Below are 21,618 nucleotides of genomic sequence, written 5' to 3' on the forward strand. Positions count from 1 at the left end.
GGGTTGAGTTCCACCGCGTCACAACCTCTTGCTTCAGGTGATGGCGGGGCAGGTTCAAGAGTGTTTGCTGGCGCTCCAGTCTTCGGCACGCAGTCACTGAATGGCGAAAGTGGGCAGAAATTTTTCGGGCCACCCAAAGCGTCTCCTGCACGCTACTGTCGCTTTTCAGAAAATTCTGCACCACCAAATTTATTGTGTGAGCAAAACATGTGACGTGCTGGAATTTGCCCAGATGTACTGCCCGCACAATATTGGTGGCGTTGTCAGATATCACAAATCCCCAGGAGAGTCTAAGTGGGGTAAGCCACTGGGCGATGATTTCCCTCAGTTTCTCTAAGAGGTTGTCGGCAGTGTGCCTCTTACTGAAACCGGTGATACACAGCGTAGCCTGCCTTGGAACGAGCTGGCGTTTCTGAGATGCTGCTATTGGTGACGCTGCTGTTGTTGCTGTATAAGGTGATACATCTACCCAGTGGGCTGTCACAATCATATAGTCCTTAGTCTGCCCTGTTCCACTTGTCCACATGTCCATGGTTAAGTGGACATTGGGCACAACTGCATTTTTCAGGACACTGAGGACACTTTTTCTGACGTTTCTGTACAGTCTCGGTATCGCCTGCCTAGTGAAGTGGAATCTAGATGGGATTTGGAACCGGGGACACACTACCTCCATCAATTGTCTAAATCCCACTGCACTAATAGCGGATACCGGACGCACGTCTAACACCAACATAGCAGTCAAGGCCTCAGTTATACGTTTTGCTTCAGGATGACTGCTGTCGTACTTCATCCTCCTTGCTAAGGACTGTTGGAGGGTCAATTGTTTAGTAAAAGTAGTGGTGTTCCTACTTCCTCTCAGGGATGATGAACGACTCCCAACAGCAACAGCAGCAACGGCAGCAGTAGGCGTAGCAATGCAGGATCCTCCAGAGGAATCCCGGATAGGAGAGTCAGTCATGCCAGTGACATGGCCTGCAGGACTACTTCCGATCCTGACTAAGGAGGAAATTGACGAGGAGGGAGTTGACGGTGTGGTTTGCAGGCGCTTGGATACAACAGGACGAAGGGATTTAGGTGTCCCTGGACTGCTTATGGTCTTAGCCAAAGTTTCTGAACTTGACAGTAACTTTTTATGAATGCGCTGCAGGTGACGTATAAGGGAGGATGTTCCTAGGTGGTTAACGTCCCTACCCCTACTTATTTCACATTTACATATGGTACATATGGCAAGACAGTTGTTGTCCGGATTTGGATAGAAATTTTGCCAGACCAAAGAGGTGGAATGTTTGGTCTTCTGCCCAGGCATGACCGTGATGGGCTTTTTCATCCCACAGACAACAACTGTCTCCCCCGGAGCCTGATTTAAACACATCACATCATCATCAGAATCCTCCTCGCCAACTGCCTCCTCAGCGCCAGCTACACCAGTATCTTCATCCTGTTGTACTTCAACAGTGACATCTTCAATTTGCATATCATCAAGTGGACTGTGGGTGCTCCTTTCAGCACTTGCAGAGGGCGTGCAAATGGTGGAAAGAGCCACCTCTTCCCGTCCAGTGCTGGGAAGGTCAGGCATCGCAACCGCCACCACACTTGGACTCTCCTTGGAGATTTGTGATATCTTCTTAGAATGCACAGTTCTTTGCTGTGCTTTTGCTAGCTTAACTCGTTTGATTTTTTTAGCGGGATGAGGGCTTCCATCGTCATGTGAAACTGAACCACTAGTCATGAACATAGGGAAAGACCTTAGCCGTTCCTTGCCACTCCGTGTCGTAAATGGCATATTGGCAAGTTTACGTTTCTCCTCAGATGATTTAAATGTTTTTTTTAAGGTCATTTTCCTGAACTTTGTCATTTGGGATTGTATATGCCCTCTACTATGACATTGGGCATCGGCCTTGGCAGACGACGTTGATGGCATGTTATCGTCTATGCCATGACTAGTGGCAGCAGCTTCAGCACTAGGAGGAAGTGGTTCTTCATCTTTCCCTATTTTTTTTTTATCAGAGAGAGTTTGGTCCTCCATTTATGTTATATTGATATATATGTGCGGCTAAGGCACACACAAACACAGAAAATAATTTTTTATTATTGTTGGAGACTAGTGCACTTTGTGGGTTACACCACCCTTTAAGAAATGAGCCAGCCAGCTCTTTACTTATGGGACACAGGCGCACGCTTGGTGCTGCTCCTTTGTTGATGCAGGTGCAGCTACAGTGCACACAATTCACAAAGACAGAAAAAAAAAGAAGAATTTTTTATTTTTTGTGGAGCGCACTTTGAGGGTTACACCACCCTTTAACAGACAGACGCATGCTTGGTGCTGCTGCTTTGAGGATGCACGTACAGTGCAGACAATTCACAAACACAGAAGAAAATATTTTAGTTTGGTTGGAGTGCACTTTGGGGGTTACACCACCCTTTTACAGACAGACGCACGCTTGGCGCTACTTTGTTGATAACCATGCGGCCACAGTGCACACAATTCACAAACACAGAAAATAATTTTTTATTTTGTTTGGAGTGCACTTTGGGGGTTACAGCACCCTTTAACGGTCAAGCCAGCCGGCCCTTTACTTATGACACAGGCGCACGCTTGGCGCTACTTTGTTGATGCACGTGCGGCTACTGCGCACACAATTCACAAACACAAAAAAATATATATTTTTATTTTGTTTGGAGTGCCCTTTGGGGGTTACAGCACCCTTTAACGGTCAAGCCAGCCGGCCCTTTACTTATGACACAGGCGCACGCTTGGCACTACTTTGTTGATGCACGTGCGGCTACTGCGCACACAATTCACAAACACAGAAAATATTTTTTTATTTTGTTTGGAGTGTACTTTGGGGGTTACAGCACCTTTTAATGGACAAGCCAGCCGGCCCTTTAGTTATGGGACACAGGTGCACGCTTGGCGCTGCTCCTTTGTTGATGCACGTGCAGCCACAGTGCACACAATTCACAAACACAGAAAATATTTTTTTATTTTGTTTGGAGTGTACTTTGGGGATTACAGCACCCTATAATGGACAAGCCAGCCGGCCCTTTACTTATGGGACACAGATGCACGCTTGGCGCTGCTCCTTTGTTGATGCACGTGCAGCCACAGTGCACACAATTCACAAACAGAAAATATTTTTTTATTTTATTTGGAGTGTACTTTGGGGGTTACAGCACCCTTTAACGGTCAAGCCAGCTGGCCTTTAACTTATGGGACACAGGCGCATGCTTGGCTCTGCTCCTTTGTTGATGCACGTGCAGCAACAGTGCACACAATTCACAAACACAGAAAAAATTTTTTATTTTGTTTGGAGTGCCCTTTGGGGGTTATAGCACCCTTTAGCAGTCAATCCAGCCGGCCCTTTATTTATGGGACACAGGCGCACGCTTGGCACTACTTTGTTGATGCACGTCCGGCTACTGCGCACACAATTCACAAACACAAAAAAATATATTTTTTTATTTTGTTTGGAGTGCCCTTTGGGGGTTACAGCACCCTTTAGCGATCAATCCAGCTGGCCCTTTATTTATGGGACACAGGCGCACGCTTGGCACTACTTTGTGGATGCACGTGCGGCTACTGCGCACACAATTCACAAACACAAAAAAATATATTTTTTTATTTTGTTTGGAGTGCCCTTTGGGGGTTACAGCACCCTTTAGCGGTCAATCCAGCCGGCCCTTTATTTATGGGACACAGACGCACGCTTGGCACTACTTTGTTGATGCACATGCGGCTACTGCGCACACAATTCGCAAACACAAAAAAATATTTTTTTTATTTTGTTTGGAGTGCCCTTTGGGGGTTACAGCTCCCTTTAGCGGTCAATCCAGCTGGCCCTTTATTTATGGGACACAGGCGCACGCTTGGCACTACTTTGTTGATGCACATGCGGCTACTGCGCACACAATTCACAAACACAAAAAAATATATGTTTTTATTTTGATTGGAGTGCCCTTTGGGGGTTACAGCACCCTTTTGTGGTCAATCCAGCCGGCCCTTTATTTATGGGACAGAGGCGCACGCTTGGCACTACTTTGTTGATGCACATGCGGCTACTGCGCACACAATTCACAAACACAAAAAAATATTTTTTTTTATTTTGTTTGGAGTACCCTTTGGGGGTTACAGCACCCTTTAGCGGTCAATCCAGCCGGCCCTTTATTTATGGGACACAGGCGCACGCTTGGCACTACTTTGTTGATGCACGTGCAGCTACTGCGCACACAATTCACAAACACAGAAAATATTTTTTTATTTTGTTTGGAGTGTACTTTGGGGACTACAGCACCCTTTAACAGTCAAGCCAGCCGGCCCTTTACTTATGACACAGGCGCACGCTTGGCACTACTTTGTTGATGCACGTGCGGCTACTGCGCACACAATTCACAAACACAGAAAATATTTTATTTTTTTTTGCACTTGGGGGGAGCACCCCTGATGGACAGAGCACCCCCTGGACAACACTGCAGCACCCCTTTAGGACTGGGACTCTGCACAGGACTTTGGAGTGGACACAGCCCCTATGGACAACTGACTGCACAACACAGTCCAGCCAGTCCCTATGGACTTTGGAGGAGTGGACACAGCCCTTATGGACATCAGCAGCACATCACAACACAGCCAGCCCCTATGGACTTTGGAGGAGTGGACACAGCCCTTAAGGACAACAGCAGCACAGCGCAGCACAGCACAGCACAACACTACACTGCACTGCACTACACTACACTACACAGCCCAGCCCAGCCAGCCCTAACTCCCACCCTCCCTCTTCACTGTCCACAGCCGAGTGAGAAAATGGCGCCGATGCGGGTACTTTATATAGGATCCAAAACCCGCGAGACCCGGAAGGCGGGATGATGACGTTTTGCCTCGATTTCAGGTCCGAGTCAGGCGGGAAAAGTCGAGCCTGACTCGGATCTGCCTCGGATCGGGGGGGCTCGGGGGGGTTCGGATTTCAGAAATCCTAACCCGCTCACCCCTAATCTGTATATACTGGAGGCATTAAGTAGGATAAAGGCTGCAGTGCAAGCAGAAGGGTGCTTACTCTGTAATGTGAGGGCTATCACGTAGTTTTGGGGACACTCTTCACATGTTGGCATGGGCAAATAACCAGTACATAGCAGCCCCATGACTGTAACACTGAGCAGCCCCACCAGTGGCGTAAATTCATCCCAGACTCCCGGAGGCAAGTTATAATTTGGTGACCCCCCAAAAAAGGGAAAATAAATATGGTGCATATCTATCTATCTATCTATCTATCTATCTATCTATCTATCTACAGTATATATATGGTTTAATAAAAAATAAATATTTTGTTTTGGTAAATGAAAATGTCATTATACACCACTAAAAAGTGTCAGAGCAGCGACTGATAAAATGCAGTTTATTAAAAGATACAAGTCAAGCATGACATACTAGTATAATGAGATGGCATTGGAAGTACTGTCATAAACCGGCAGAATTAGTAAACGGAGATGGCAGTGGATGCAAATGAGGTATAAAGTGCAGCCAAAGCTACAGTATAAGGACTTGCTGGCGATAAAAGCTACTGTACACAATTATATATATATTTCCTCAACACCTCTTCTCAATTTTTACTTCAGTCACTGACTGACCACAGATTACGCAGCACATTGCAGAAAATATTTTAATATTGAAGTGAAATTTAAAACCTACATTCCCTATCCCACAGATACAATGCAGTACATTTTTCACTAGTCAATTAGCCATCCAGGAAGCACCCGGAGTACCTCAGTCAATTTGATTTAACCATCTGTGCTCAACCATCGATGCCTCTAAAACCTAAACTGTTGGGTGCCATTAGGACCACGTTTAGGAACCTCACCCATAGAGTATACATAAAAACTCCACACAGATGGGAATAAAACCATGAGCTAGGGGCTGTGAGGCAGGAATTGTTGTGCTGCCAACAATACAAGAAGGTTTTATGTTATTTACTTCTGGAAATATCTCTGCACGTTATTGCAGTTCAGCCAGCTGTTGTTCTTTAATATACGCGTAACTCTCTTCTCAGCAGTGCTGAACTTGTACTGCTGCTGTCCATCAAAGAAATACAGAAAGCCTAATATGGATTAAAAAACACAACATATATTTACATATATACTGTATATATTTAATTTTTTTACAAATATAGTCAAATAAATGCTATTGGGCCTGATACGGCTTGGATCGCAGTTGCTATAATGAATGCAATCAGCCGACTGTTGCGTTCTACGCATGCGTATGCCTCACAGTGCGCATGAGCAAACCGGCCACTGTGATCGGTACTGCGATCGCAGAGGCTATGCAGACCCATCGCAGAGTGATTGACAGGAAGTGCCGCTTGTGGGTTGTGATGGGGAGGTGGTCGGTCGAACTCAGGCGTGCCAGGTCGTTCGCACGTCGTTTCAGGGGCGTGCATAAATTATCCACTGTGACAGCCTACGCAGCCTGAGGTCTCATAGCGTGCGTAGCTGTTAGCAATTTCTGAGTAAGGCTTGCGCAACTGTGCATGAGGCTGCGATGGTACTCTATTGTACCGGTGGTTTCGCTATTCTGCTAAGTATTACGTGTGGAAAGTAAAGTGGGTGTCCCTGTGCACTGCTGCAAGGGCATTGAGATCGCAATTTATTAGCAAGGATTAACATACTATCGCAGTTGAACTGCGTGTGTAATCACAGCTGCGATCGCAATAGCGATCCAAGCTGAATCAGGTCCATAGACAGAGGGTGTGTGGGTTACAACTTCAAACGGAACAATCCCTACTAAATAACTTGTGTCTCTTAGAGACACTTTTTGCTACCAAAACTGATCTACAGATATGTCGAAGATGTATTACCTATACCAGTGGCGGCTCCAGAGGTGGGGCTGCAGCGCAGTCCAAAATTAAAATAGGGGAGCCACACCAACTGCCACCCCAATCGCTGACAAACATCACCAGCCGGGACTCACTGGCAGATGGTGTGACTAGTGATGTCAGTGGGGCCTCCCCCAAACGGTAGGCGTTCCCATGGGAACGCCTCCGTTTGGGCTGCCACCCCCCCGGCCCGCCTTCCAAACGGGGCGAGCTGTCAATCAACAGCGACAGCTCGCCCCCTTTGGAAAGAGACCCGCTACGACCAGCGCTGTCGGTCGTAGCGGGTCTCGCGCATGCGCACGAAGGAGCCAGCTCCCTTGTGCGCATGCGCACTAGACAAACATCGAGGCGGCCGTGCGGTCGTAGACCATACGGCCGCCTCTGAATACAGCCCAGAATCTCGGGGGTAGATTTACTAATGCTTCTAAAAAAGAAAAGTATTGCCCATAGCAACCAATCAGATTTTATTTCTCATTTCTCTATTGCAACCTAGAAAATGATAGGCACGATCTGATTGGTTGCACATGACACATTTAAAAACGTTAGAAAATTTACCCCCAGGACTGTTAAGGCCTACTAATTTTCTTCTCTAATCTTCAGTATTTTGATCATTCTATTGGTTGTTAAAAAACAATGTCATTATAAAAGTAAAAGCTAATTGTGTAACAAAAACTAGACATTACATAGAAATGATATTATTTACTTACTATCTTTTTGGAAAGCGGCATGGATTTTGGTTCCAATGCCAGGGAAGCCGTCTGTTATTTGTTTAGGAGATCCGGCGTCCATGCTCTGTGTTGCCTCATTGTAACTGCAGAAATATTATAAGATTATATACTGTGTAGTTAATTATAAAACCAGTCAAGCTAAAGGTTAAAAAAAAGTCTTGAATTGCCATTAACAATATATAGCCTAGTTACTTTGCTTATTCTTTCTATAGAAAAAACAAAAAAACAACATATAGCTGAGCTGGTAAACCTCCAAAAAATCAGCCGGTGTTAGTGAAACATATACAGTATAAATTGTTCATAAAATGTTGCAGTAAAAAATACATAGAATGTGAAGATTGAAACAATATAACAATATAGGTTTCAGCTTGAATAAGTCCACAGCAGTGGATGAAACGTGTTGCTGCCCTGAGTTTACTGTATCCTGCCCAGTTCATATCTTGCATGTGGTCCAGACCAGTGACAGGAAACACTGCATTGTAGAAAGACCGATGCATTGTGTATCCAAACGGTTTCAGTGCCTGATTAACTGGTGGCACTGACCCTGAAATGCAGCACTTTGGAGGTTATAGCCTGACATCCAGGGTTAGGGATGGACAGGGGCTCTAGATTGGCCCTGGCAGTTCCCCTGTGCATGCACCGATGGCACACGTGCGCCCGCAAGAGAGGCGTGGCCTTGTCTCGAGGGGATGTGGTCAAATCTCACAGGGGTGTGCATATAGTCACGGGGCCTGGCCTCGTGGCATGCCAAGTCTCTCTCTCTCCTGGCCAATTAGAGCGCTGGGAGGCGGAGCTGCTCAATTGGGCATTGGCCCTTCCGGTATTTGCCAGGAGTGCCAGGTGGCCAGTTCGGCCCTGACCAGGCTGACTAAATCCCACTACACAAAGACATTCCGGCAAACACAATTGCGATGCTTTCCTTAAAACTGGATAAGCTGCCACTGCGATTACTGAAGCCACTGGCAAGCGGTAATTAGATCCCCGGCGTTTATCATAATCCTCTCCTCTTTTACAGCACATTACGCAATAGGACTGCCACTGATTAGGATACAGATAAGTATAAATTGAATTACAATTATCTGGAACTTATCTTATATTATATACACATAATAGAACAAATATTAATGATCTAAATACCCAAGAGATATCAATTCCATTTACTGAGGACTTTTTTTCAAGAGGACATTTAAATATATAAGTCTAAGATATAATTTCTGGCAAATTAAATAATTCTACATAGAAACCTATATTGTTACATTGTTTTAATTTACGGATTCTATGTATTTTTACTGTACCGTTTTATGCAAGAGGTATTTCATGTAATAAATATATGTTCTCTAGCAGCTGATTTTCTGGAGGTCTTGCAGGGCAGTTATATGGCTTTTTTGCATGGTATCATGTGGGGTTAGCAATACTCCTTTATAGACTGCAGCAGGTAAATAACCTTTATCTTAATTGTGACTTAGTTGCTTTGAAAACATTTTCTTCTTTCTCTACAGTATCTACAGATCTTGGAGTTTGTAAATTTACGATTTAAAGAAATAGTGTATAGTTTGCTTTATTGATTTATCTGTGACCGGTAAAAAAATGTATTCACAATTTAATTGTTATTCTGGAATTTAAAACGAAGTATGATACTGATCTGACCTCCAGTATTTGTCATCTACAAAGAAATAGGTCTTTCCTGATGTTTCGTCATGGACAGCGGCATCAATTTTCTGAACGGTCCGTGGAAAACCCAACTGGTAAATGCTCTTTGGAGAATCCTCTACTACGTTAAAAGCACTCACAATCCAGTATTTATCACCTAAGGAAACATACATTGTATTCTATGTCAATAGTTACTCATGACTTGCTAAGGATGTTCAAAAATGTATTGTATTTTTAAAGTTTACGTCTATCTAGACTGGTTCTGCATATTTATATATTAACATTTTACATAGTGTTCTAAAATAACTATCAACAAACACATTTTTTTCTATTTCAATGGATAACATTCTTTATGTTCTTATTATAATATCTATCATAGTTAGAGATGTGCAGTTTGGTTTCCTGAGATACAAACACACGCAAATTTAGGGGTTCCGAGTCTAATCAAGTCCTAGTTCCAAATTCACTTTGGGGTTCCGAGTCGAACCAACTCTTGGTTCTGCTGTCAGTTTGGAACTAGGATTTAAAAACGGAACTTGTTGTGGATTGCATGTAAACAGGTCCAAATCACATGAATTATACATTTTTAAAAATAATTTTTCATCAATTTTTAAGGCATCTAAAGCCGAATCCGAACCAAAACACTTGAGGGTGGTTTTGCCAAAACCAAAACACGATGATTAATTAGAAACCAAACCAAAACATGGGGGTCTGCACCCATTTATAATTGTAATAGCATATGTACCGGGACAGATTAATCTTATAGCTTTTGCCAAAGACCATCATTTTCTATGATCTGGTTCGCATGAGTGGTTGTCTGTAAAAATGTGACATTTCCGAGAAGAATTATCATTGTTAATTTTTTTTTAAAATTTAGATCCTAATCAGTAAATGGTTGGTGCACAAGAGCAAGTCGTAGGGGCTACACTATGTGACATGCTTTATATTTTAACAGTTAGTGAGTTAGTAGGAGGAGCTACAATGGCTGAGATTCTTTTGTTATTTTAAGCACCAATAGGAACATTCTTAGCAGGGCCATCTCTTCCATTGGACTTGTTGGGCAGTTGCCCAAGTGCACGAAGATTGTAGGGGCCCGTAAATCCACCCCCCTGCAGCTGCGGGCAGTTGGTAAATTTGTGATATTTTTATAAGCCGGCCGCCGCTGCACTGTATTCTGATCTAACCTCCCCCACCCCATCCTTCCCCAGTGACGAGTACTCACCTCAGTCCCAGTTTCACTTCATCTGCTGGCTTCAGACCAGTGAGACAGAGGCGCTGATTCAGAGCCGGACGCTCTGACAGAGCGCTCGCTCTGAATCAGGGCCGTCCTTCTCTTTTTTCAGAGCGGCCTCCTGGCCGCTCACATAGCTGTGGGTGACCACCCGCAGCTATAGCGAGCGGTCAAAAAGATGGTCGCGATGGTCAAGACCATTGCGACCATCGGGCTTGCGACGAGACCCTTGTGGTAGGGTCTCGTTGCCGCAAGCCCTGGAGTGCTTTTGGCTCTATCAGAGCCGAGAGCGCTCCCACTGACATCACTTGTGATGTCAGTGGGGCCGTTCCCAGATGGTAGGCTTTCCCATGGGAACGCCTCCGCCTGGGCAGCCACGCCCCCGGCACGCCCACCAAAGGGGGCGTGCTGTCACTCACCATCGACAGCACGCCCCCTTTGTAGCGAGACCCGGAGCGACGGTTTGGCCGTCACTTTCCGGGTCTCGCGCATGCGCACGACGGAGCCGGCTCCCTCGTGCGCATGTGCACTGGGCCAATATCGACCCGCTTGCGAGCGCTCAGCGCTAGCGAGCGGGTCTGAATCAGGCCCAGAGTCTCTCTGCATGTGTGGGAGGTCTGATGGGCATGCAGGAGGGTTTCATTTTATTGACCATTTACATTTTTTCCCATGAATGGGTGGGTAGAGGCCCCAGTGCTTTGCTTTGCCCAGGGCCCACACTGCTGTTAAGACAACCCTGATTCTTAGAGTTACTGATTACAAACCAGCTCTACAGAATAATTAAAGTTGGCTTAAAAACCCATTAAAAAAAATACCTTTGAAGATAAGCACTTGATCGTTTTCCACATACTCATAAGCAGCCTGAATGTGGGTCGGGACTGAGGACCAGAGTGATCTGATTGAATGATGTCCAACCTCCGAATTCTGGCTAATTTGGCGCCATAAAGCTCTGTTGAGCAAAAACACCCATTGGTGCTCTTAACTTTAATCATAGCGTAATTTTAACAGTTTCAATTGAAACAGTTCAAGTCACACTCATTATCACAAGGAAAAAGAAACTATAGCCACAGGCACTATAAAAGGATATCCAACAATAAACAATACAAATCTAAAATGGTGTGTTTCAACAGCTGCTGTTAATAGATTGCTAGCTAGAAAGAAGTACAAATAAAGGAAAATAACAGAACACAATACACAACAACCTTTTAAAAACTTAAATGTAAGAATAAACAAAAAAAGGTACAATTATGCCATTAAAAAATTCCAGTCAGTTATTTTTACATACACTTAATTAATCAATTGATACCCATATCTAAAAGGACATAAATAATAAATTACACATACACATAAAAATAAACAAGTTAAAGAAATAATAAGACAAAATAAAATTGCTATGTGGTATCTAGGACCATACTGTATACCACGACAGATAATCAGACAGTTCAAAGAATGGCAAATGTGTATCACCTGGTGATTAAATGCTGATTTGTTTTTTGGCTTTAAAGCACCACAATTTCATGAATCAGCAGGATAGTTATACGTATTTTATCCCATCTGGTCCGCATTAGTAAATTGACAAATAAACGGAGAGCACTTTTCAGACTTGACATGCATATTTTGTTCTCTAGGTCAGACTTCAGATAGATATATGTTGTAATGATGCCTATAGCCACTTTCGGCTAAAGGCTTAGCAGGTCTTAGTGACTGAATACAGAGGTGAGCGGTGAGTAGCCCTTGATAGTATTTAGCTGGAATCCACATAATATTCACTGATGTTCAGCTAGAGTGCCCTATTGTCTCACCGGGTGCTAGTGTTCAATAAGGTGAGGGTCAAAGTATAGTAACCCGGCACTCACCAATGTGATGGAAAATATCCTGTCACTCAGCGTGGCATGGTCCGCCTTAACTCACCGCATCCTCTGCCTTGTGCGGCTGTTACTGAGCGCCTGCTGTATCCCAGGTACGATCGGTGAACAGGAAGGTGCAACCAAGCCGAAATAAACACTTATGGTGCATACACACGTAACGATTTTTTTAACGATTTGTCATTAACGACATCATTATTGTTCAATCGTTCAAAAAAATCGTTCAGTTTCTGAGTTATAACGATGAACGATAATCGCTCAAGCGCGCTCCCGTTTGTAGTTTGTAGTTATCGTTCGTCGTCCATTTCAGACTGTCCAACATAACGATTTTCATTAAGGGATGGAACATTTTTCGTTCATTGTTGTAAAAATCGATCTTTACAATTCAAAAATCGTTCACTTTTCCAAGATAAAATCTGACAGAAAATCGGAAAGAAAATCTGACAGAAAATCTGACAGAAAATCGTTGGTTACAAAATCGTTACGTGTGTATGCACCTTTAAGGTGCGTACACAAGGGACAATTTTTTAAACGATTGGTCGTTAACGATATCGTTATCATTCAGTCACTCAAAAAATCGTCCATGTTCTGCCCTAAAACGATGAACGATAACTACCAATGCGCGCTCCCGTTTGTAGTTGGTAGTTAACGTTCATCGCCCAAACCTCCCGTAAAACCTGACAATATTGTCAGGCTGAACATGTTCGGGGATGAGGGAGGGAGCCCGGCACTGAACGAAATCGTTCTTGGTTTCGTTCAGGGTTTGTGCTCAGTGTCGTTGATGACGCTGAACACACCCCTGCCAAGGACACACAGGACGATTTCGTTCGTGGAGTGAATTGTCCTGTGTGTATGCACCTTAAGTGCTACTATAGCCACAGCAGTAATCAGATAATAATGTTCGCTAACGTGTTTCTTCCCAAACAGGGATTTCCTCAGAGGGGTGAGACTCTCAGAGACACACACCGCTCTGAGGAAATCCCTGTCACTACAACATATCTCTATCTTAAAGTCTGACATAGAGACTGGTTACTGCACAACAAAATATGCATGTGGAGTCCTAAAAGTGCTCTCCGTTTATTTGTCAACTTACTACAGCGGACCAGATTGGATAAAAAACATAACTAACCAGCTGATTTATGAAATTGTGGTGCTTTAAAGCCTAAAAAACAAATCAGCAATTTACCAAATTATGAATCGGCCAACCCATAAGATTGTGGTGATCTATAAATTAGCAACTTTTGTTTCAGTGTTATCAATTGTAACACTAGTTGATACAAATTTGCCATTCTTTGAACTGTCTGATAATCTACCCTGACATATGATACCACATAGCAATTTTATTTTGTCTTATTATTTCTTTAACTTGTTTATTTTTATGTGTATGTGTGATTTATTATTGATGTCCTTTTAGATATGGGGATTGATTGATTGATTGATTTATTGTATGTATAAATAAATGACTGGAATTTTTTAATGGCATAATTGAACCTTTTTAATGGCATAATTGAACCATAATTGAACCTTGAACCTTTTCTTGTTTATTCTTACATATAAATATTCACCACATTTAAGTTTTTAAAAGTTTGTTGTGTATTGCGTTCCACAGCGCTGTTATTTTTTATTTATTTGCACACTCATTATCACAAGCCCTGTTACATCTGGAAGATATAAAAAAGCAAATGTGGAAATTCAGAAGCCTTAATTAAACCTTACTCGTCCTTGAAGAATAAGATTTCCCCACGCAGAGTCGTTACCGCATCAAAGGTCATGTCGGGCCGACAATTGGATGGGTCGTTGGGCTGGTTTGGCTGATCAGGCACAGTTGGCTGGTCAGGGATTACTCGTGCTCCTGTTATAAATCAATATATGTTCTATTAGCCTTTTAGCCATTTCAGAGCATCCGATGTGATAATATATAATAATAATAATCTGTTATATGTTCTCTCATACACATGTGTGGTATAATGCTTTCTTACCATACAGTGACTGAATTCCTTTTATGTCATCTGATGAAAGGCGGAATTCACTGGGCTCAGTAAAACTGTAGGTTGGGAACATCAGGGCACCGGGATCTCTGGAGTGTAAGAGTCCAAGGGAATGGCCCAATTCATGGGCAGCCACAAGGAACAAGTTGATCCCTTTAGAGAAAGAGAATAACATGTACTAAAGTGACCATCATATATCCTGATGCTTTTTAATGACTGTTTGTTCAAATTTAAAGTTTAGCTTTAGTTTAAAGGTTAAATCTATTTAGTCCAGCAATGAATGGAGGCGTTTGGTACCATCTTGATTTGATGAAAATTCATGTTTCTGGGGGTTTCATGCTTTACATGTAAAGCTTTTTATATTCTTGTTAGTATTTTATTATTAGTCTAAAGTACTGTACATGGCAAAATCAGGAAAAGTGTTTTTAATAATGTGCGATGGGATGCCTTCATTAAGTAACCTCAAAATGCAATCAACCATTTCTCCCAAATATAGCAATATATAAAATGTTATATAAGATTTACTTTAGTTGTAGAGGCACGACTGCTGGTGTGAAAGGACTGAACCTGAAGATGATCAACTGTCACTTATTTATATATTTATTACCAGTTATTTATATAGCGCACACATAATCAGCAGCACTTTACAGATAATATTTGGCCATTCACATCAGTCCGTGCCCCAGTGGAGCTTACAATCTATATTCCCTACCACATGCTCACACACACTAGGGTGAATTTTGTTGGGATCCAATTAGCCTACCAGTATAGTTTTGGAGTGTGGGAGGAAACCGGAGTACTCTGAGGAAATCCACGCAAGCACAGGGAGAATATACAAACTCCACACATTTAGGACCGAGGTGGGAATCGAACCCACGACCCCAGTGCTGTGAAGCAGTAATGCTAACCATTACACTGTCTGTGCTGTCACTTCTGATTGGCTGGTAATATCTAGACCCCTCCCACTAAATTACTAATGTGGCTGCCATATTACGCACATGAAGTCGTGGCTATCAATTCGCATTATTTAATTATTTGCATTTAGACAGCGGCCGGTAAGAAAATCCCCAATTTGTTTTTAAAAGGGAAGACACTAGTGCACGTAGGGGGGGTTCTGAGTACCCAGAAACCCCCCCTGACAGACTGGAGAGTAGGCACCATCTTCTTAAGCCCTGCCTCCTCGTGGCAAAATGCAGCAATTCACGGGTCAATCGGGAGAAGGCGGAGCCAATATGACCTGATTCCATTAGATGCATTTGGCTCCGCCCCCTCATGATTGACCCGAGAATCGCTGCATTTTTTTGCCAGGAGGAGGGGCCTAATGACATGGTCTGGCAGGTCCCATCCTTATCAGGTCTTATCCTGCAGCTGCTGCAAGATAAGTGTGACATATGTATGTGTGTGTGTGTATATATATATATATATATATATATATATGTATGTGTGTGAATGTTATATATATATATATATATATATATATACAGTATACACACAGTATATATGCGTGTGTGTGGAAACCCCCTGTAAAAATTCTGCATTTGCCCCTGGCAGACAACAGGTTTATTGATTTTAGAAAATTTTAAGTACTCTTAGGAGCATATCCAATTAGCCGCTGACCAATTAGCGGGTGATATCCTGCACGCTAATTACCAGGGGGTACACTTTTCCTCGAAAAGCCAGCATACAAATGCACTTTTCAGTGGATTACCGCACGTTACCAGATATTTTACCGCATGGGGAAAAGACTAAATAATTGAATTTATGCATCTGAATAGCCACCGCCCAGTCACAGCCCAGGAATGGCCACACATTTCCAATACATTCCTGAGACCGTGCGTCGGTGATGTGTCGCTGTGCGCACGCACCATGGGACACATCTGCCATTTGCGTGAATGTCAGCAAAGTGTCCGGCTCAAACTCTTTCCCACGGTTTTTAAAATATTACTTTTGTAAACTGTCCCTTTAAATAACATGCCATAGTAGTTCATTTATATTAAGACAAGAGAGAAAAAACCCACCAACATATCTAAGTGTCCACATTTCATCCTCATCAAAGTGGACATCTCCGCCAATTCTACCGCCGGGAGCATAAGCATGTGCCAGTGTTCCGTATGGGCCATCAAATGGGTTATTGTCATTGTGAACTATAGGAAGAAGAATAACAGTGACTTGCTACAAGTTTTAACAGCGTTGGGTTCTCTTACGATTTATGGAATATATTTTGGATCATACATCGTGGCTCAAATGAAATCTCAATATCAGAAACATCATTGTAAATCCGGGTAAAGGTAAAGGAGACCACGTCACTCCAAACCAGGAAAGCTCTCTGGATAGCTAAATCCACCTCATGTATGGGCATGTCCGGTGAATAATTCACAATTCTAAAAATAAAAAATAAAATAATTATTTCAGATTTTATTCACCTGTTGTATTATGACCAGCAATGTACAGAATATTTGTGTTACCTGTATGTCAGATCTCTCTTCTTCCACGTGGGGTTTCCCGGGAAGGTGCTGTATTCAGCCACGTCAACAAACCCGCACCTTGGTTGCTGCATCATTTCCATGGTGTCCGAGTCCAGTTTTCCTGTCACCTTCAAATTGAAAAACTGCTGCATCTCGCTGATTTTTTCCACAAATTCTCTGGCTGGGTGTACACCACTCGACTGAAGATTGTAGAAATTTTTCAAATATTCCTACGATTGTGTTAAAGAAGATTAAATTTCTTTCCTAAATAATCTTTTGTAGGTGCTAAAATAATATGTGAGTAGCGTTCAATAAAATAAATATTGAAAATGAAAATGCAATAAAATTGCAATTAATTTGTAACAATATAAAAAGCTTTTTTTTTTTGCATTTGGAGATTTACTAAAGGTCAAATCGAACGTAAAACCAAATTTTACTCTAATCCTACTCAAAATCGAACATCGGAAAAACATCGGTACTTTTACATAGACCAACACACAAATCCCTTATTTACTATGATTCAATTTGAAATTGAACACAAAATCGAACTTCAAATCCCCAACTGAATAGACTTGCTTCATGCTTTCGATTTTAGCATGAGCAGGTCAGATTGACACAGATACATGCATACATCTTACTGTAAAAAGCTTAGTGTAAAAAGCTTAGAAAGAGTTAAATTTAAATAAAAAATGACGTGGGGTCCCCCCTAAAACAGAACCAGCCCCGGACTTATCATAGCTAGTCCTGATTGTGTAAGTACAGGGGAAAATTGGGTAGGATTCCCCCTGTACTTAGCACAACCAGCACTGGGCTCTGATCCTGTCCTGTTTTGGGTCTGGAATTACAGGGGAAAAAATTTATAGGGTTCCCCTGTAATCTCCAGAACCAGCACCGGACACTTTCTAGCAGGGGTCTGATGCCACAGCCAGGAAAGCCCTTTCACTGGGCCTCCCAGCCAAAGCATCAGCCCTGACCACTAGTCAGCCCAGGCCAGGGATCCCAGGGGAGTTGGGGACCCCCCCAATAAAGGAGTCCCCGTATCCAGGGCACTCCTGGCCTAGGCTGATAGCCCGAGGCTATCCCCACCACACCTGGGTATGTTGGATGGTTGGTAGTGTAGGTGTAGTGTAAAAAAATAAGAGTATAAACATTGTCTTTACAGTAGAACTGCAGGTCCCAGCAAACCTCCCCTTTATGCTGGTACTTCGAGAACCACAAGTACCAGCATGCGGGGCATTAAGGGCCTGCTGGTACCTGTAGTTCACCTGTAAAGAAATGTTTAACTAAACACAATACACACACCGTGATAGTAAAGTTTTAATACATCCATACACACTCACACATACTAACCTACATTACCTGGACTGGTCCCCTTCTTTCTGTAGGCATCCATGGTCTTGGTGAAATAAAAAAACGAGAATCGTGATCCACGCCTCTGGCAACAACCACAATGGTTATTACCTCCAGAATGAAGAGCTCAGATGCGGCTCTACCCTTTGCAGAGCAGTATCTGAGCATTCATTGGCTGAGAGAGGTCAGTCCCTGCCTCTCTCAGCCAATGATCGGCTCCCTCCATTGAAGTAATGAAGAGGCGCAGGGTAACTAAAGTTTATTCTGCGGTTCCCACCATTGACTTCCAGAGTCATCTACAGTTTTTTTAATATAGCTGAGCAAGTTGTCAGCAGCGCTTTCACCAGTCACACTAATACTGTTTGGATTGAATATCTACTGAAGCATTGGGTTGAACTGCTCTTTTAGTGTGAAAGAGAGCGACAGCTGAGAAGCGTAATCATAACGAGTCCTAAATTAAGAACAGAATTGAACGCATGCACATTTGAGGAATGTATCTTGCATGTTTTCGCTCTGCACATGTGTCTGGAGCCAAGCAAACCATGCATTCGGATAGAGAACAGACAGGCAGCGCTGATGAATGATGCTGGAGAGGTGAGTATAATTATATGGGTGCACACCCTGCACCCATTATAGATACACCAATGGCCTAGGGGGCAGCACTGTCACTCCCCCGCGGTACCAGCATTTGATTTGCAGGGTGCTGTAGGCACTCAGCTGCTTCCTGCTCCCAGCTTTGCCACTCCCTCATCATGACATCACAAGCTCAGGGGTGGGACCATCACAGGGCAGAATTTCGTCCTGCTACAGCCTTGGTCATAAGGACGAGGTAAACATAATATAACTCATTTCCAAACAATTATTTGTCCCTGTATAGTATTCTCTTACACAGTAATGATAATAATTAACACAAAACATACCCATAGCGATAATAACATATCATAGTATATCTCTAATTGCAGATGATTTTGATATACTCACTTCAGCATATTTGGCATCCCTCTCCTCACTGTCTGCATCAGATCCTATTGGGAGAGCTGAGCAGTAAGCTGCAGAAAGTAACAGCGCTAGAAACAACGCATCCATGGCCGGTTCTGTTCGGTGCCGTAATGCTCGTTAAGGTTTCTTCCTTACCTCTGACTTTCTGTGAGCAGAGTGAGTCTATTTATACAGTACCTGGACACTTCTACAGATATTGACTAACTGTGTACAACTTCCTCCAATCGCAACACAATAGCGACATGCATGAATTGTCAACAAGTTATTGCAAAAGGAAATTTGACTTGTGCAACATGAATGTATGAAAAATAATTCAGAAGAGACTTGGAAGTTAAACAGAGAAGATGCTGTATGTAAGTGCCAAAAAACAAGCCACAAACCATGGTTTTCATAATTGTACGCAAATCTGAGTGCGGAGGGATCGGGCAATTTTATTTATCACACTGCGCATGCGTCGCGGTCTGTATACGCAGCTGAGAAAAGTGATTACTTTGAGATCGAGTCAAGGTCTCTTCTCACCTACGGATGAATGGGTTTTATTGGGGGTCGGAAGCGTTTGTTTGGGGAAAGCCCCACAAAAATGCAGCATTATATTGCTCTCTGGTACCCACATCCTGATCATTGGGATTTCCCTGCATCATTCTGTAGCTACCAAAGACACGGAACTGATTGCATCCTGTGCAATGAAATAGTTCATAAGCAGTGGCGTCGCTAGGGGGGTGCGGGCAACGATGGGTGACACCATCCGAAGGTGGTGACTCCAAAATAGAGCTGCTCTGCTATTTTGGTGTCACAGAGAGAGGCTGGGGTCTTCCCAGCAGCTGCCAGAGTGCCGAGCAAGCCCCCAGTGTGCCAAAAATGGTGGGCATGACATGCATTCACGCAAGTCATGGTGGGCATGACATGCATTCATCTGGTCAAGAAGGCTGGTAAGGGGGCTGCCCAACAGCTTCTGGACCCTTGGGCAAGCCCCCAGTGTGCCAAGAATGGGGGGGGGACAACGTAACATGCAGTCACGGCCCTAAAATGGCACACGGCAGGGGGCATATCTTCACTGCTGTGAGGCCACACTCGCTTTTGGGCATGCAGACCACCATGCCGTACCGGGTGTCACCATCTATTCATCTCTTCTGCAGCTGTCCCATGCTGTTAGCTGCAATGCAAGGCTGTACAAGGCAGCTACAGATAACAGGGAGAACCCCCAATTGCTACAGATGGAGAAGGTGCCAAATACCAGTTTGCCCAAAAGTGGAAGCATGAAAATGTTACTTCTAAGTCAAACCTACCTATTATCTCTTTGGAACCACCATCTGTAATAATAAAATACTGCAGCTATACCTATATTTCTTTTTTTTTCTGTGTCAACTTTATGTGGTTTATTTTATTTTTATTAATTGAAGTGTTTTAGTGGCCACTAATTCAGAAGATTCCACCCTTCTGTTATAGAGTGGGCTATATGAAGGCACCATGCTGGCAATATAATACATAGGTACAAATTCTATTCACTGGGAGAGCTGCATCTCTTGAGGGCCACCTCTTTCCCAAAATGAATATTTCCGGATCCACTGTATAAAGGACTAGTTTTCCCATTTAAAAGTAGTTCTGCTCCTAGTGCACAGGATCATGTTACTGTACCTATCAATTCAATGCATTTGCAGTAATGGTTCAGTCAATTGGTCTTCCTTGCAGAGGCCTTTATAGGGCAGGACGAATGGGGTGCGTGCCCTGGGTGCCATGGCAGACACGGCAGAGGGGGGCGCCACCGTCCAGAGCAGTACAGTCTGGCATGATGCATGACAGTTTGCCTCTGCCTGCCCCCACAGCCCGCCTCCACACACTCGGCAGCCCACTGAAGCCCACCTCGGCAGACACTACAGTTCTCCTCAGTCTAGCCGCCTCTGTCCACCCTACAGAGTCTGTCCCCCGCAGACAGCCTCCACGCGCCCACCTCAGCCCAATCGTCCCACGGGCCATCTCAGTCAGCACACACTGACTCCAGTTCTACTCAGCCCACCCCACAGTTACCTCCACCCATCCTGTGGCCCATCTCTGCCTGCCCCATGGCCCACCACTCCTTTCATCCAGTATCCACAGTAGTATGCCCGGCTACTGGCCACAGATGTGCTGTAACTACGACCAAGACAGAGGTTCCAACCTGCAAGTAGCAGAACACCTCTTATACCCACTTTGTGTTGGGAGGTATTCTTGTACAACTACGTTATTAAAAGATGTATTATACAGCACTTGTACAACTACGTTATTAAAAGATGTATTATACAGCACTTGTACAGCTACGTTATTAAAAGATGTATTATACAGCACTTGTACAGCTACGTTATTAAAAGATGTATTATACAGCACTTGTACAGCTACGTTATTAAAAGATGTATTATACAGCACTTGTACAGCTACGTTATTAAAAGATGTATTATACAGCACTTGTACAACTACGTTATTAAAAGATGTATTATACAGCACTTGT

The 21,618-nt window shown here is 43.5% G+C and overlaps 1 protein-coding gene across 1 annotated transcript; it reads right to left on the reverse strand.

Annotated features, from left to right (window-relative positions):
* Positions 1-5,370: 5,370 nt before the first annotated feature.
* On the reverse strand, positions 5,371-19,277 carry LOC148477470 (matrix metalloproteinase-18-like). Its single transcript, XM_088456749.1, has 10 exons — positions 19,119-19,277; positions 16,788-17,017; positions 16,555-16,703; positions 16,341-16,466; positions 14,314-14,475; positions 14,051-14,186; positions 11,285-11,418; positions 9,236-9,395; positions 7,568-7,671; positions 5,371-6,086 (listed from the first exon to the last, which is right to left on the reverse strand). The coding sequence occupies exons 1-10, from the start codon at positions 19,221-19,223 to the stop codon at positions 5,959-5,961; spliced, it is 1,434 nt and encodes a 477-aa protein (XP_088312875.1). The 5' UTR covers positions 19,224-19,277; the 3' UTR covers positions 5,371-5,958.
* Between the last annotated feature and the right edge of the window lie 2,341 nt (positions 19,278-21,618).

This window comes from Taudactylus pleione, unplaced genomic scaffold, assembly GCF_031769625.1.
Source record: "Taudactylus pleione unplaced genomic scaffold, aTauple2 ptg000711l, whole genome shotgun sequence".
NCBI lineage: Eukaryota > Metazoa > Chordata > Amphibia > Anura > Myobatrachidae > Taudactylus > Taudactylus pleione.